General features: G+C 40.2%; 1 protein-coding gene across 5 annotated transcripts in view; it reads left to right on the forward strand.

The window, feature by feature from the left end:
- Ambra1 (autophagy/beclin-1 regulator 1) overlaps positions 1-12,262 on the forward strand; it is a 188,977-nt gene that overhangs the window by 67,233 nt on the left and 109,482 nt on the right. For 2 of the 5 annotated variants that reach the window (XM_005384021.2, XM_005384023.2), the window contains one exon: positions 9,588-9,674. The exons of the other annotated variants lie outside the window; for them this stretch is intronic. In XM_005384021.2, coding sequence (XP_005384078.1) covers positions 9,588-9,674 — 87 coding nt within the window. The remainder of the gene's footprint in view (positions 1-9,587; positions 9,675-12,262) is intronic. 5 annotated transcript variants of the gene reach the window in all.

Consider the following 12,262-nt stretch of genomic DNA (forward strand, 5'->3'; position numbering starts at 1 on the left):
CAGATTTGAACCAGGAGAACTGCCGCTTTGCTTCTGGTTAAAAAATGCCCTGGCTTGCTGGGCTTTCCTTTTGTGAGGCTTTTCTTATGAGGCTTCATTGACTCTCTATGTCTTCCTGATGTTGACCCTAAGATTTTAATTCCTGTTATAGACTATAGTCTTTGCAGGATGCTAGGGTCAAGGGGTCTATCATTTTTAATGAATGTCCTTGGTAAAGGATTTTTAAAACTTTATGTCAAGAATGAGAATGTGAAAAATCATCTTAGAAGACATTTACAGGTTTGTTGGTATTGAAATAATAAACAACTCTGCCAACGAACTTTGTAGAATTAAGGGGCTTGGAGATAGACATTTTAAAGTTAACTGAGAAGTCAGGATTATGGAGTTTTATAGCTCTCTCCTTGAGGCGTGTGTGTGTGTGTGTGTGTGTGAGAGAGAGAGAGAGAGAGAGAGAGAGAGGGTGCTACCTAGAAAGGTTTAAACCTGTGTATTGCAGCAGCTGCTGGAGGGGACATGTGTACATGTATCAGAACAGGCACGGGAACCTTTTTTTTGTAGGTCTACAGTATTCTTACTCATTCTGTAGTGAAAGCCTCTGATATGAATTCTTGGTTTGAAAAACAAGTCTGGGGTCTGTGAGCAGACTTGACAAATCTCCCGGTGAAAATGGATTTGAATATTGGGTGAAGATATCTTTGTGGATCATCTTGAGCCTTTAAGTCACATGCAGACTAAAGTAATTTTTTAAAATTATGAATTGAGGGCTGGGGATATAGCTCAGCGGCACAAGCACCTGCCTGGCAAGTGTGAGGTCCTAAGTTCGAGTCCTGGTATCAAGACAAAAAAATTATGAATTGAAGTTTCATAACTGTATTGCAATGTTTTGAGGAAGTATATAAAAGCTAAATATAATGCTAACCAGTCATTTTAAAAATGAATAAAAACAACCACCAACCAAGCAGTTAGCAGAGAATCAGATGTTTTGGGAGGGGCTTTGCTGACTTTTCAGGCAAGACTTTTGTATAGCTAAATACATGGCTGCATACTATGTATAAGTTGTTTGTAGCCTCTCCCCTTTTGGTGTCTATGTGACTACATTGCTCTGATGTTTTGCTGTCTATTGCTCACTGCCCAGAGGCCTTGTAGAATATGTTCATGTTTGATAAAGTCATTTGTGAACTTTTCTGGTGAAAGGCATTGTTTTGGGCCTCATGAATGCTTGATGATTGTGAAGTAAGGCTGATCCACACCTCGGGTAATGTGAGTTCTTTCTGTAGTATGCCTGAGATTAGCCTTTTAGCAGGGTCAGGAATTGCCTGCTAGGCTCTGCAGGCAACTAACTGCACCTCATGCTCCAACTGCACTCCTAGAACTGGGAGGCCCGCAGCGATCTGATGAGTGCCTATCATTGGATAACTTAAATGGTAATTGCTAGTGTGTGAAATGGGGAGGCTGTATGCCTGTGCTTTAAAGCAGAGATGTCAATTTGAAAATCATAATAGAGGTGTCATTTCAGAACACACAATTATATTTTACAAAGAATAAAGGCTTGTCATCTCATGCCCCAGGCATGCACTAAGACAGAGATTTGGGCTTGCAGAGCAAGATTCAGAAATGAAGGCAGCAATAGTGCATCTGAGTTTGTTTGGCCTTTTGCCCCCTCCATCTGCTCCAAACATTGCCCCCTTCCCCTGTGAGGTCTCTTTTGGTGTCATCAGTGGTAGTTTAAGTGGTAGTGGTAACATCAGTAGACATTTCCGAGACAAACAGCTAGCTCTGATTTTATGATTTAATGAGCCTCCCAAGGACCAGGCTGCACAGCATTTATCAGGACCACTATGTCAGCACTTTATCTTGAATGGCTTAAGTGACCAGAGGGATGAAGGACCATACAAGCAGTTTCTGAAAACCTTGTTCCTTCAGGGATTTTAGTGTAAGTTTTTGGACATCCAGCAGTCTTGACTGAAACTTGCGGGATCAGTGCGGGACAGTTATGTCTTGTTTATTTTTCCAAGTCTAGTGAGCCTCTTGATTCATTCACTTAGATGTTTATTGGTCTCCTATTACATGTTAACTAGGATGCAAGTTGTGATGGTAATAAAAAATGATTTCAAGCAAGGCATAGTGGCACACACCTGTAACCCCAACCACTTGGGAGGCTGAAGCCAGAGGATCAAAAGCTCAAGGCCAGCTTTGGGGTAATTTAGGGAGACCCTGTTTCAGAAAAACGAAAAATTTTAAAAAGCTGGAGATGTAGCTCAGTGACGTAGCATTTGCCTAGTATGTGTTTAGTTCTTAGATGCACTCACCATCACCAGAAAAGAGAAGGAGAAAGAGAAAGAGACTTGAAATCAGTATCTGCTTTCGTGTACCTTGTAGTCTAGTGACAGAGACAAGACACCATACTTTTGGGGGGAGGTTATTGGGGATTGAACTCAAGGCCTAAACCTCCAGCCCTCTCCTCCCATTCCATTTCCTTCTCTTCCCTTCCCTCTCCTCTCCCCCCCTCTTCTCTTCTCCTTCCCCTCAGCCTTTTTAAAAGTTTTCTTTTTAAATTTTTAAACAGGGTCTTGCTGAATTGCTAAATTGTCCAAGCTGGGCTTGGACATGCCATCTTCCTGCCTCAGCCTACCAGAGTGTTGGGATTACAGGTGTGTGTTACCATGACCTGCAACAACAACACATACCTTTTACCTTTTTTTTTTTTTTTTGGTACCAGGAATCGAACTCAAGACCTTGTCCTTGCCAGGCAGGCACTTTGGCCACTGAGCTGTATCCCTGGCCCTTTATTTTTTTTATTGATTGATTGATTGGGTACTAGGGATCGAGCTCAGGACCTTGCACTTACCAGGCAGGTGCTTGTACCACTGAGTTCCTTTTTTTCTTTTTTTTTCTTTCTTTCTTTTAATAAAGAAAATGCAGTAGAGGGTAACTTGGGAGAAGGCCTCTTGAGAGAGACAGAATGCTGTGGGATATTGAGGAAGAGAGGGTGAAGTTGTTTTTTTTGTTTGTTTTTTTGGTTTTGTTTTTTCTTTTTTTGGTCTTTTTGAGACAAGATCTCACCATGCAATTCAGGCTGGCCTTGAGCTTACTTTGTAGCCTAGGCTAGTCTCGAACTGGCAACGATCCTCCTGCCTTAGCCTTCTGAGTGCTGGGATTAAGGGCATGCGCCACCACCCCCGGCTGGAATTTGTATTTGAGTGTTAAAGGATTTTTATGGGCAACGATGAGGGATGAAAACTTTCCAGAAGCAGGATAGTGAAGGTATGTATAGTTTAGCTAAAGAGATGATTCTCAGAATCTGGCTTGGAATCCCTTGAGTCAAAGCTATATTTATAATAACTCTGGGATATTCTTTGTTTTTTTCACTGTCATTCTTTCACAGAGGTACAGTGGAATATTTAGAGGCTATATGAAATATAATGAAGTTTTCATTCTAATGGCTGATTGTGTATGCATGTAGAAAAAAATCTCTTAATTTCTGTTTTTAGATATGGTAAATATGGACAGATACAGTCCACATAAACAAAAACTCTTGAATCCTCAACTTCCCATCCCTTCCAGTACTGGGGATTGAACCCAGGGCGTCATGGATTCTAGGCAAGTATTCTAGCACCAAGCTACAATTTTAGCCCTTGTTTGTTTTTTATTTGGAGACAGAGTCTCATAAAGTTGGCCAGGCTGGCCTCAAGCTTGCAATACTCTTGCTTCAGCCTCCTAAGTACCAGGGATTTCAGGAATGGGCCACCACCAGATCCTGCTAATTTTTAAGGAGTCCCGAGATTGAAAGTTTGAAAACCAGTGGGCTATATAGCGTATAATGTGTTTAAGAGTGAGAAATTTGGCTTCAAGGCTTTGGATGCCAGGCTGAGGAATTTGGATTATATTTCCTAGGCAGAAGGGAACTGTTAGTTTGGGTTTGGCTTTCCTGTATTTAAATAGCAAATGCCACCCACACATTGAAACCAGGCGAGGAAATTACTCCTTAGACAAGGGGCACTAGTGGCATCTTTGCGTCTGTGAGCAGGCTTCCCTTATTTATGGAGGCTATACAGTTCTGCCATTTGATTATTGCCAGTGATTGGGGAAGATCTGGACTTGTTTATTTGCTTTAGAGTATTGATGACTTTTTCTGTGATCTGACAGCGAGTTAAAAGAGTGTCTTTTTAAAAAATTAATTGTATCGGTACATTTTAGATACACATAATGATCTGATCTATCATACAGAATCTGTACCCGTACATATCTTGAATCTTCTAAAAGAATGTCTTTAGAGTATAATTGTTTAGTAAGGAGGGGTTAAAAAAAAAAGGAGAGTTTGTCACTGGTTTGTATTCTGTCTAGATAAATACCCAGACTGGGCTTCTCAAACACCGATTACTATTGAATTGGAGTGAAGGTCCTTTTAGAAGATCCATCTCATCTGCCCTGACCACTTTTTTCTTTTCCAGAGATTTCTTCCTGTTTTTTATTGTCTTCCTACTCATTCAAGTACACAGCTGGGAATCCCCTTGCAAATATTCCAAATATTAATTGAAAGGAATGTTGTGTTCATTTAAAGTATTAGGAATTTTACAGCTTAAATTGTGTGCCTAATTATGACTGCAGCAGAGCTTAATAGCCTTTTTTAAAATAAATAAAAATTAAATGCTAGGGATCAAATTTAGGGCCTGATTCATGTTAGGCAAGTGCTCTACCACTTAGCCACATCCCCAGCCCAATAATTGTGACTTCAATGCATAAAACTTGATGTCTAGGTTTTTTGTTTTTTTTTTGTGTGTGTGTCTTTTTTGAGAAAGGGTCTCAGTATGCAGTTCAGGCTGGCCTTGAGCTTACTTTGTAGCCTGGGCTGGTCTCGAACTTACAATGATCCTCCTGCCTCAGCCTCCCCAGTGCTGGGATTACAGGTGTGTGCCACCACGCCCACCTAGGTTTTTTTTTTTTTAAAAATTTGGTCATTAGTCATTCCACTTTGTTTTTCAAGGAATTTTATAGAGTGGTACCTTGGTTCATAAACTTAATTTGTTCCGTGAATTTGGAAATGATGGCCAGTTTGTGTTTGTATGGGAAAGATGTCCTTCCTCGAGTTTGTTACCCAACTGCAGTTTGCAAACAAAAACAAAAGTTTGCTAAATGCTTCTGTTTGCAAACCAAATTGTTTGTGAACTGAGGTGCCACTGTATAAGTAAAAATTTTAGAGTAGGGCAGGCAAATATTTTTGTTTGTTTTTTTGTTTTTCTTCTGGTACCAGGAATTGAACTCAAGACGTTGCGCTTGCGAGGCAGGGGCTTTGCCGCTGAGCTAAATCCCCAGCCCCGAAAATCTTTTATTATAAGGAGTGGGTAGTAGTAAATATTTTAGGATTTGTCACTATGAAGATTACTCAGCTCTGCCTTAGGAACTCCAGAGCACCTACAGGTAATATGTAAATGAATGGATGGATACAGGCTATGGCTGATAATGGATACAGGGTATGGCTGTTAACACTACGCCCAGGCTGATAGTTCAGCAAACCTTCTTTAGAACATAAGGGCAAGTTGGTGTTTCAAGAAATCTTTTGTAGAAGTAGTTCTTTTGAAATGAATGGCTGCCTCTTTTTATTTGTTTTTTGAGACAGGCTCTTGCTGTGTAGTCCAGGCTGGTCTTGAACTCACTATGTAGCCCATGCTGGCCTCGAACTCACAGTGATCCTGCTTTAGCCTCCCAAATGCTGGGATTATAGGCGTGCGCCACCGCACCTGGCCCATGGCTACCTCTTTTAACTTCATTATTTTACTTTAAGATTTTTGTATGTTGAATTTTTTTTCAGTTTTAAAATAACTTCAGACTTGCAGAAGAGTTGCAAAAATATATAAAGAATTTTCATTTACCCTTCACCCACATTCCCTAAATGTTAACATTTTGTCACGTTTGCATTTTCGTTTATTTTGCTCTGTCTACATATGAATACGGCTATGCTTTTATATGTTTATGATTATGTTTATATTTTCTATATTTTGGTATATTAATTTAAGTATTCAATTTTTTTTTTTTTTTTGGTACCTGGAATTGAATTTAGGACCTTGAGCTTGCCAGGCAGCGCTGAGCTATATCCCAACCCTGAATAGTCTTTAAGTAATATAAGCTTTTTTTTAGAGCAATGATGGCCTTCAGACTTTTCAAAAATACCTTTATTAATAAAAGGCTTATGAGTAATCCTTGTGTGTGTTATATACATTATGACTACACATAACATGTAAATTGTAATCTTTCTGCTTTTCAGTGGATCAAAATAGCACAACTCTTGGTGTGCCTTTCGTGAACAACTCTGGTGGAGAAAAGAAAGGGGTATTTGCTTTTTTCTGTCAGAGCTTCAGTGACTCTTTAGAATATTTCTAAGTTGAGATTACAGGTCAAAATGAAATGGCGGCTTTCTTCCTGAGCAAGCTTTCGTCTGTAGCTGAGCCCTCCCTCAGCCCATCCTGATTTCACATTATCAGAGTGCATGGTAGATTATTAAGCCAAGTCACATTTGTCGGGGGCAGAGCAGAAGGCACACAGCTGGCATCTCATTCCAGTTTCTTGTGCCATTTCCTACCATCAGCTCTCTACAAGAAGCTAATGCCAGGAGAAAGAGTTTTCTTTGAGGTTCTTAGGAGTGGTGAAATTTTCTGTCTAGTAACTCTGGTTGTTTCTTTATTTCACAACAGTGGGAGAGGTCTGTTTTACTCCAGATAGTGTGTATGCAGAACTTGTTTCACAAGTGATTTGTGTACGTGGGGAGGTACTATTTGTACCGATTGGCTCTCTTAATTTTGTGTATCAACAGTTAAAATGCCTTCTATATTGCTTGCCAGCCTGCTGTACATTGTCTGCAGGTGCCAGTCTGTTAATAAGTAGGCACAGGAGATGCAAGTTCTGAAAGAACCTCATCAGGGACTCTCCAGAGACAAAGCGTAACATTTTGGTTCTGCTCTAATTTAAAGAAGTCTTCCAAATTAAGACAGGAAGATTAAGATTGGTAGGGTGGGAAGTGGACTTTGCAGGATATCAAATGGAATTTTTGAAGTTATTTAATACAAATTCTTCCAGTTTAGAAATCTCCTTTACAACGCTTGTGATAAGTCCTCTCATCTCTTTCAGTACTGTCACCACCTTGACATAGCTGGGGGTAGTATTTGCCTCCTCCCTTACCAGGTTCATTTGCCCAGCAGAAGCACTTAAGGGTAGATTTTCGCTACTCTGGAGGATGCTTCTCACCGAAGGGCCTCTGCTTTACTTAGCAGCTGTTTGGAGGGTGGTACAACAGGTTCAGAGATACTCAGTGCTAACTCCAGAGCACTTCAGCAGCCAGCTGCTCCTAAATCTTGCTTCTGTTCTTCAACCCCTAAAGAGTTAGTTCATTGGTAATGAATCAGTACTATATAAGATGACATAGGTTGGCCATTGTGTACTGTTATAGTTAGATAGAAAAAAACAAATTATAGTTAGAGGTAGGAAGCTCTGATGTGTTCTTACACAGAAAAGTGACTGTAGGTAACAGTAATGTACATTTCAAAAAACTAAAGGAAAAGATTTTGATAGTTCTTACAAAAAGAAATGATACCTATTGAGGGAGATAGATCAGTATGTTTAACCTGATTTAAACCTTATACAATGCGGCTATTTATTGAGATACTACATGGTACCCTAATAATGTGCATAATTTTGTTTTTACCTATCAGTTAAAAATAAAATTTTTAAAAAGATGACATAAATGTCCTTAATACTCTTCTCAAAATTTTGCTCTTTTTTCTCCATCTGTACCTCTCACTTTTTCTGTCTCTCACACTTTGTATTTCAAAGAGTCAAAGATAGGTCATTATTTTATGTGTACTGATGAAAGGGGGAAAAAATCCTGCCAATTAAAATGTGTCACACAATTATAAGATGCATCCCAATTTCTGACACATTAGAAAGTGGAGAAAAAAAAGTGTTTCAGGGTAGATGAAGCACAGCATTGCTGTTCTGTAATCAGTGCTACCCCTGAAGATTCCAGTATTCCACCAGAAGGGAAGATGTGTGTTACTGCTTTTTGTTTTCTCATTGGTTATATTGTGTTCTCCCCATCCAGAGATAGCATAGTTTCAAGTGTAGCATGTAGGCCATGTCTAGGTGGAAAGCATCATTTAACTGTCCTGGACACAAAAGGTTGTAAGCCATTGTTGATAGGGCCTTGGTTTTATCACTTCCCAGGTTGTTCTGGGAAATGCTGCTGTGGGCCAGTTGCTGGGATAAAGTGACTGCACATGACCATCCCTAAAGCCAGTTGGTTTTAATAATACTGAATTAAATTAACTCAATTGGAAAAGATCGGTAGCTGCTGTTCTTATCCTCCGGATCTGCTTTAAAGAAGACTGGCAGGGAGCTGAAGTCCTGTTCCTGGGAGAGCTAGGCAAGATGCTGCTGGAGAGGAACAATATGCATTTCTCTGTGAGACCACTTCCTTTGAAACCTGTTCCATGGTAGGAGCTTGACTGGCTGCCAGACCAAGGAGTTGAGAAGAGGTGTGGCAGATGTGGTAGACAGGGAGCCCTTGAGCCATGTTTATCAGATGTGTTTCATCTGGCCTTTGTCCTATGGGAAAAAAAAACTGCTGAAATGTAACAACCAGATTTCATGCGAAAGTCCAGATTTCTGGTTTTCCTTAAATAGGAAGGCCAGTGATACCAATTAGCTTGGTAACAATTGGCTGGAGCTGAGTGATAGGATACATATTTTTCTCTTTGCCAATGTCCATTGCTCTCCATGGATATATACAGCTGGCATGTCTTTCCTGCCTGTACCTTGGAAGGCCCTACATTACAGCATGGAGGTTTGAAGTGTAAAAACAAGCCTTCACTGGAGTCCCCGCACTATTACTTAATAGCTGTGCCACAGAGTTTTCTAGACCCAGTGTTCTCCTGGACATAGTCATGCCCACCTGTTCAGGTTGCAGTGAAAGTTTAAATAAATAAATACTTGTGAAGTGCTTAGTGTATTGCCTGGCATCCAAAAATGCTCAATAAAATGTATATGTGTATCACATGTGATCAGTTGAATTTATGATTGGACCAGGTCATACAACTAAAGGTTTTTTATCAGTTGTTAAGAGCACTCTCAGAGTACTCTTTCTCACAGAAAGATGTGGGCCGAGCAGAAGGAGCAGAAGATAGGGATGTGGTTTCTGATGGCAGGGAAAACCTGAATACTAAGATACATGTTGGCACTACATGGTAATCTCTGCGCACGCCTAATTTCTCTCTCCTGTGTTGATCACAGTCTCCTGTTTGTCCATTTGAGTACTGTGCCTAGCAGCAGTGAGCTCATGTTTCTGAGGCACTTGTTCATTTCTCACTGAAGACCAGTATTTAACATGACACAATGGCCACATCCAGTGTGGGAGCGCTGCAGCTCTTCATTTATTTAGGTCTCTACATACTTAGTTTGTTGGAAGGGTGTGATCTCAAATAACAGTATTAGCTGGCTACAAAGGGGGATGTCATTTATCTCTCCCCCATTGTCCCTTATGAATGACCTCTGAGTTGGTAATTGACAGGGATTATTGCCATTTTTTTAATCTCTGCTAGGAGGCTGCTGGAGTCTTCCCTCATTTCATTATCCCGTTATGATGGAGCAGGATCCAGAGAGCACCCAATTTACCCAGACCCAGCGAGGTAAGGCCAAAGTGAGAACTGACACTAGGTGGGGGGAGGGGCGGCCCTTGGGGTTGCCAAGTTGTTGGAACCCCTCTCTGTGCCTCTCTGGTCCTGGTGCTCTTTTGCTCTTCAGTCACAGTTTTGAGACAGGTGGTTCAGGTGATTGGGAAGTGTTGCAGGTAAGTGAACAGTACCGCTGGTGACAGGCTTCTCACTGAGCTCTTGTCCTTTGGAGGCTCCCTTCTGTGAGTGGGGCACTAGAGGAGCATGTGGAGGCCACAGGCCATCACAGGATATGCGTTCTTGCTGGCCCAAGGGACTGCCATGAGTTTCTGGACAGCCAAAAGGGGGACAGATTTTTAAAAAAAATTTATAGGGAAAATACTTACAAATTAAGTGAACAAAAATCCTCTTTGTTGTCATTTGAGAGAGAATTTAGCATATCAAAGGGCAGAAGTTAAGGTCCCTCCATTATTGAATTTTTGTCAGGTATCTGAAGGAAAAAAATGAATGAAGAATGAATGAATGAAACAAGTTGTTTTATTAAAGTGCTTGCTTTATACTTGACATTTGAAAAGTTCTTGAAGAGATTTAAAAAATGTTTTCAGCTGGGTGTGTGTGGTGCACACTTGGGAGATTGAGGCAGGAGGATTGCTATGAGTTTGAGGCTAGTTTGGGCTACATAGTGAGTTCAAGGCCAGCCTGAACTACATAGTGAGACCCTGAAGAAAGAGTTTCAGGCCCATCCTTCCCTGATGGTTGTAATAGAACCAAAGTCGAGATGTTGAGTTTTTAACAACTGCAGAGAGCAGCTCCTTGGAGTTGTCACGGCTGGATTTACTAATTCTGATAGTGATCTAAAAAAGCCGAGCCTGCACATTTAACTAATACCAGAGCACATTGTGAAGCTGTGCCAAAAGAAGATGGTGATTTATACTCTGGAAGTTGGAAAGTTAGTGTAGGTGGCTAGATAAAGCTAGATGAGCTTTGCTCTAGGCTGAGGCTTTCATGTCCACCTGGAAACACCTTTTGATGAAATTTATTCCAGGGATATTAAACGGTTTTGTTGCTGCCACAGTTGTGTCATGGCATTGCACATTCTGACAGCCTAATGAAAAGATCCTGTTACTGTCTTCCTTTTCCACACTCCCTTTAAAAACAGGTGGACAACTTAGATGATGAGTGATGCAAGGAAGTTTATGTTAGCCTCTAATTATGTTTGAAAGCTATAAACCTCTAATAATAGGGCATTTTTCACATGAGTTAAATACTTTGAGACACTGAGAAAACTTCTTACTGCAAAAGTGTCCATTTTTAGGTTGTCTTCATGCCTAGAAATCTTGGCCTGGCAAAATTCAGCAGTGATTACAAACCATTATTTGTTCTCTTTTCATGTAACCTGTTATTTATTTCTACTCTGATTTCTTTATTACCTAAAACCTCATACTTTATGGTGTTGGTATTTTTATATCTTCCCTTTGAACACAAATAAGGTTTTTTGGAGGGGAGAGTGTTTCTTCCTTGAAGAAAATTTGAGGATTCGTTTAAACATTTACAGTGTTCACTTGGAACATTGTGGAGTTATTTGATGGTTTTCCTATACTTCAGTAGAATGATTGTTATTACGTCATTACCTGTTACTTATTTTTCTTAGGCTTCACCCTGTGCTATATGCATAGAACAAAGCCATTTGTAAGTCATCTGCTTAGCACTCAGCAACTTGTGAAGGACAAGACTGGGATGTTAGGAATATTTTCTTTTTCCTTAATCATTAATACATAGTTTGGGAAATTCTTGTTCTATAAGTGAAATTAAACATCTGGTGTTACTTAGTACTGAAATTATGTCCCTGCCTAACAGGTCAGTCTTTATTATCATAGGCATCATTTCTACCACAATCACCAGTAATACTATTCTTTTTCTTAGTTAAGGTAGGCTGTAAACCAAGGAATGAGTGAATTTGTCACTTTTTAGGATTAATTAAAAAAAAAATCTTTCTTCTTTTTAAACTTTTCTTTTGTTACATTCTTTTCTACTCTGATTGGCTTAAGAGTTTAACCAATACTTAAATTGATTCCTGCTAGAAATTTTTGGTATACTTGGTAGAAGAATAGTTTAAGTATGTTGCCTTCTGTGATTCCTCCTTATAAAATGTATGGGAACAGGGGTCCAAATGGAGAATGAAAATCTCACCATTTGAGGCTTTTGGGAAGTAGTTCTAGTGCTCTGATTAACTTGGCCAAGGCATCTGTGCATCCCATGCCCACCTGCTGTACAGAGATCATTTGGATTCAGTGATGCACAGTGCAGCACATCATTCCATATCACAGACTCTCCAAAGATTGCCAGCTGCCTGCTCGGGAATGCCATTTGGTGGTTGACCAGAAGGATACCACGTCTGCTGACAGACATTTCAGAAACTGCCTCTGTTCCTATAGGAGTTGACTACAGGATCACCTGTAGACTGGGAGTAGACTTCTTGAGGAGAAAGCCTCAGGGTACAGGAAAGTCAGGTTGCAGTGGTTGCAAATTCTTTAGTGGTTGTTTGAGTTTGTTTGATTTTGATTTGAGATGGGGGGGCAGTCTCCATTAGATGACCAGGCTAG

This window comes from Chinchilla lanigera, unplaced genomic scaffold, assembly GCF_000276665.1.
Source record: "Chinchilla lanigera isolate Chin_1 unplaced genomic scaffold, ChiLan1.0 scaffold00021, whole genome shotgun sequence".
Classification (NCBI taxonomy): domain Eukaryota; kingdom Metazoa; phylum Chordata; class Mammalia; order Rodentia; family Chinchillidae; genus Chinchilla; species Chinchilla lanigera.